This window comes from Lolium rigidum, chromosome 2 (genome assembly GCF_022539505.1).
Source record: "Lolium rigidum isolate FL_2022 chromosome 2, APGP_CSIRO_Lrig_0.1, whole genome shotgun sequence".
Taxonomy (NCBI): domain Eukaryota; kingdom Viridiplantae; phylum Streptophyta; class Magnoliopsida; order Poales; family Poaceae; genus Lolium; species Lolium rigidum.
Window position 1 is genome coordinate 237477084 of NC_061509.1, and position 4971 is coordinate 237482054.

General features: G+C 44.5%; 1 protein-coding gene across 2 annotated transcripts; it reads left to right on the top strand.

The window, feature by feature from the left end:
* The first annotated feature begins 240 nt into the window (after positions 1 to 240).
* Positions 241 to 3154, top strand: LOC124693154 (membrane-anchored ubiquitin-fold protein 3). Of its 2 annotated transcripts, none has more exons than XM_047226615.1 (3): positions 241 to 608; positions 1711 to 1881; positions 2694 to 3154. In XM_047226615.1, exons 1-3 carry the CDS (start codon positions 476 to 478, stop codon positions 2747 to 2749), a joined length of 360 nt encoding a protein of 119 aa, XP_047082571.1. In that variant the 5' UTR covers positions 241 to 475; the 3' UTR covers positions 2750 to 3154. The 2 variants fall into 2 exon arrangements, with proteins under 2 accessions (XP_047082571.1, XP_047082572.1); XM_047226616.1 differs by having other exon boundaries at positions 243 to 608; positions 1711 to 1878.
* Positions 3155 to 4971: the final 1817 nt, after the last annotated feature.

A 4971-nucleotide genomic window follows, 5' to 3' on the forward strand; every position in this document is an offset into this window, starting at 1 on the left:
GAAGTGATAGAAATTGGTATATCTAGACGTAGTCAAACCACCAAAGATAGTAAGCTTTCGTCAGTATCCATTACGACGATTGTTTCCTCCGTTAATCACTATGCATCTCGTACATAATTGGCCATGTTTGACAAATCTTTTGATTAGGTGCTGCTATGAACTAATCCCGCAAACTTCGTCGTACATTGCAGAAAGAAAAGATATTTGTGTCTGGAGAGTATCAGTTAAAATAGCCAAGCCCACTACCGCGGGGTCTCTTGTCTTCTCCACCTTCCTCCCCTCCTCGCCGAGTCGCCGTCCCCTCGCTTTCAACCCCCATACCACGCGGAAGCAAGAATTCTTCGTCAGAATCCGACGCCGGGCCGATTTCTGTGGATTCCCTGCGACCCTTTCTGCGCCATGGACTTCTGATCCGTGGTTTCTTGGATCTTGGGAGGATTGGAAGGTGGGGGCTGGGCGTTGAACCGGCCGGGAGATGGCCGGCGGGAAGGAGCCGATCGAGGTCAAGTTCCGCCTGTTCGACGGCACGGATATCGGCCCGAGCAAGTACGACCCCGCCACCACCGTCTCTGCGCTCAAGGATTTCATCCTCGCCCGGTGGCCGCAAGGTGAGACCGCAGATTCCCGATTGATTTGGCAAGCGTAGGCCGTCCTGACCCGCGTGCTTGATTTGGTGGCAAAAGGAGATGTTCAGCTATGTAATTTTTGCTGCCATGCAGCTCCGTGGATCATGTATAGTTTTCTTTGTTACGGTTGTTGCGTGGTGCTTGCGCGGTTCTAGTCTTTCTCGTGTCAGATAAGTGTTATTGTTGTGCCTGATTTGTTGTCCTTCTCTTCATGGATACACTTGGCCAATTGAGTAACAAATAACTGCTGCTTCGAATTTTCTCATCTTTAACACTCCTCTAGAACTTGGCCAATTGAGAATTTCCCTTTCATGGGCAGTTAATATTGCCAAAAGTGTACATTATCTCGAAGTTTGCGGACAAATTGTGGAAGGATAATTTTTGGCAACAATCAGTTTGATTTGGATCAAAAATCACAAGCTGAATGAAGGGACAGACAAGGATCGCTATTTTCCTTTCCTTTCTATAAAGACGCAAAACAAAGAGAGATCATTATCTGCAATCCTGCCTTTAGAGTGCATGTTTGCACTCTGTGGATAGAAATCTGCTAGCACAGTGAAAGCAGTTGCCTCTTCATCTTTACGCGGACTAAGGGTCCTTTGCATGAATATGATAGCAGGGGCATACTCCATATGTATCATTATGCTTAGCAGTCTTGTGGCAGTTATCTGATTATCACACTCAGGTCAGGATCTTTTCTTGATATGCTATGCTGTACTTGGGTGAGATGCTGTCCCAAGTAAAAAACTGGAACAGTTAAAATTGAATCATTTCCCAGTTGAATCAGCACCGGGAAGCAAACAAAGCACAGTGATATAACCACCCCTAATCTAAAAATGGTCTTTCTCCTTTTGTAAGGAGTTTAGACTTACTCATCTTTGTGTAGGGCTTGATCTGAATTATGGCTGGGGATAGGTTTAATATCTTGTTTTCCCCCTCTCTTCGTCCCTTGTTTGATTAGGAATGATAATTCTCTTGTTTGGATTTTCTTTTGGAAACTCACTCCATGTGATGTGAACATGTTTTTCTTACTGATCGAGTTTAATTTGTTAAAAGGAATTATTCTTATCTTTTCCGATGACAGATAAGGAAATAACTCCGAAAACGGTCAATGACCTGAAGCTCATCAATGGTGGAAAGATATTGGAGAATAGCCGGACACTGGCCGAGTCACGTGTTACAATAGGAGAGGTCCCCGGAGGTGTAATTACCATGCATGTCGTAGTGCGACCTCCGCAAGCTGACAAAAACCGTGGTATTGCCGACAATTTTATGTTTTTATTTCTCATTCTGTTTCTGGTTCCATTGATGATCACTTTTGCTCTTTATTCATGAGATTGTATTACAACATTCAGTGAATAAAAAGGTTGAATACGATCAACTATTAATTGTAGAAACATCCTACTCGTTATCTAGTTGCTGTGCTCCAAAGATGCACACACATAAGCATGAATCTCTATAGTTGAAATCAATGATGCAGCCTGTAGAAGGCCCCACTTTTTTCTTCAGTGAGAAATTTATTGCTTCTGTTTTAGTAGTGATTTGTTGATCACAAGATATTGTTAGTCAAAAACCCTAGCAGACTTTGCAACAACCTAATTCAAGGTTTCCTAGATAGAGGCATGAATATATAGGTTTTTGACTAAACCACACTGGTTCAGTGGTACTGATGGTTTTGCCGTGCTTATAGTCCTTACGATTTATGAGGTTCTACCCAACCGTAAGAACTTTAACTTTTTTGTGTGTGTGTTTTATGCATTTCAAATAATAGTAAATGTTTTCACATAAACTAATCTTTGAAAGCAAGAAAAAATCAGTTAATGCGCACAAAATCCTATGTTTGTAAATTATAACATCTGTTTTTAAACAATTTAAAGGATGTAATGGACTTATGTTCTTCCAGGTTGAGTGTGTCTGTCATGATATATATGGGGACGCTCATGGATTATGCATATGCCATCAAATTGGTTCTATATGATCATGTTATGTGATGCTTGAAGTTGTCATACAGTTTCTTCGACACTGCTTAAAGTTATAATATTTTGTTGTTGCATTTCCCCTTTCCAGAGAAGCAGCTCGGCAATTCCCCGAAGCAGAACCGATGTGGATGCACCATACTGTGATACGACAGCTTCCGGATGATGTACAATGCTTCTAGCTCTAGAATTTTCATCTGGTTTTGTGTATTCATTTTGACATTCAGTTCTTGGAGCCACTGAAACCCTAGAAATACATGTACTTGCCCTCGTCAAAGCAATGCTTCGGAGTTGCTGGGAACCAAGGTTTCCACCTGCAAGGGAGTCAAGGATTGGATTGGATAAGGATGCTTGCTGCTGTATAAATTGTGATGTGGAAACAACGGTCTCTTTTTCGTTTTCCTTTTGCTATATTTGACATTTTATCGATTCTTTTTAGCCGTCTCGTTTGTCACGTAAAACAGGAAATATTGTACTATAACTCAAATATATGTATATGTAGCTTGGGAAAGGAGTGAATTATATTGTGCTAATGAAAATAAAAAGAGGAAACCGAGAGCCCAAGAGGGAAAGAAAGAAAACACATGGCTGTGTGTGTGTATTCTACTTTCTTTTGTTGCAAATGTGGGGTACTGCATATGCAGTTCTTGCTATCCATCTCTGAATGTAGCACAATGCCATTGACCGTTGGTGCTCAAGCAAGAACCGGCGACGAGACCCTCCCCTTCTGACTGTCACCGGCAGTGGAGTTGGAGGCGCGAATCCTATTCCCCGCTCATTGCGGGAGGTATCTAGGATTCCTCCCCGCTCATTGCGGGGGGTATCTAGGATTCCGCTTAGGGGGCGATTTTATGGGCCGGCCCGTTACTACCAAGCTTAGCGACGCAACTTTTTTCCTCCGGTTTTCTCGGTTTTTGGTTGTTAGCTTATCAGCTGGTTCTAATTGTGTTGATTTTTAATGATTTTTTTTTGGGTTTTTCTTCTGTTTTTTTGTCCATTTTTAAAATTCTGAACTTTTTATTTTGAAATTAGAACTTTTTTGAAATTCGAAATTTTAGATCTGAACATTTTTAATATATGAACATTTTTTAATTTCGAAATTTTTGAGATTCAAACCTTTTTCAGGTTCGAACATTTTTAAATTTGAACTTTATAAATTCGAACTTTTTTGAATTTTGAATTTTTTGAGATTCAAACATTTTTTAATTTGAACATTTTTTAAATTTGATCATTTTTTATCGAACTTTTTTGAATTTTGAACTTTTTTGAGAGTTCAACATTTTTAGATTTGAATATTTTTAATCTGTACATTTTGTAATTCAAACTTTTTAGATTTAAACATTTTTTGAATTTAAATTTTTTAATGATCTAAAATGAAAGGGAAAAAAACAAAAGAGAAGGAGTACCTTTTGTTGGGCCTAGGTTTGGAGCGGCCCGGGGGAACCTCTTCAAGCATAGCGAGCATTCGCTCCCGCTTAAGGCGGAGAGTATGCGCTCCCAGTTGGAGGAGGGAGCTCCTATACATCGCCTGTTGCGTTCGCGAGCGCATGGATGCACGCAACGCGACCGACTACCGACACAGTCTCCTTCCTTCGTATCTTTTCCATTGAACATAACACAACTTAGTCCCCCGCCGCCACCCACGGCCGGCACCACTATCGCGGAGCCTCACCGCCCCGTCCTCCTCCACCACAGCCACCGCCAGTCCGCCGCCGCCCCAGCCTCCCTCTAAACCCCCCTCCAACTCCCGTCGGCAAACTGCATCCCCTCCCGAAACCCCAAGATCTCATCACCGGCGAGCTCCTCGACTTGCACCCCACCCACCCTAAACCCTAAGTTCTCTTCCTCACCTCAGCCGGCGATGTCGCGGCCAGCCGCATCGTCCCTGTCTCCGATGAGGTCCATTCCTCGCCTAGCCAGCGACGCCGTGGCCAGCCGCGGCGGCGAGCTCCTCTCGGTGGTCGATGTTGGCGTCATCTACCTCCCGTCAATCCCGTCGCTAGCTAGGTGGGGTGGCCCGTTGTGTCGGTCGACCACGCATTACCGCGCTAACCGACGCATCCAGTGGGCCGCGGCGGCGAGCTCCTCTCGGTGGTCGATGTTGGCGTCATCTACCTCCCGTCAATCCCGTCGCTAGCTAGGTGGGGTGGCCCGTTGTGTCGGTCAACCACGCGGTACCGCGCTAACCGACGCATCTGGTGGCCGTGCGCTCCACGGGCCTCTAGTCCATGCCAGTAGAAAGTAAAAGCCCAGCCCAACAATCTCGCTGCGGAAGGCTCGGCCCTTTCAAGCCCAAACACCTCTTACCCGGCCGAGTCTCGACTCTCGAACGGCGCCTCCCTCCCTCCTCCCCTAGCCGCCCGCCGCCT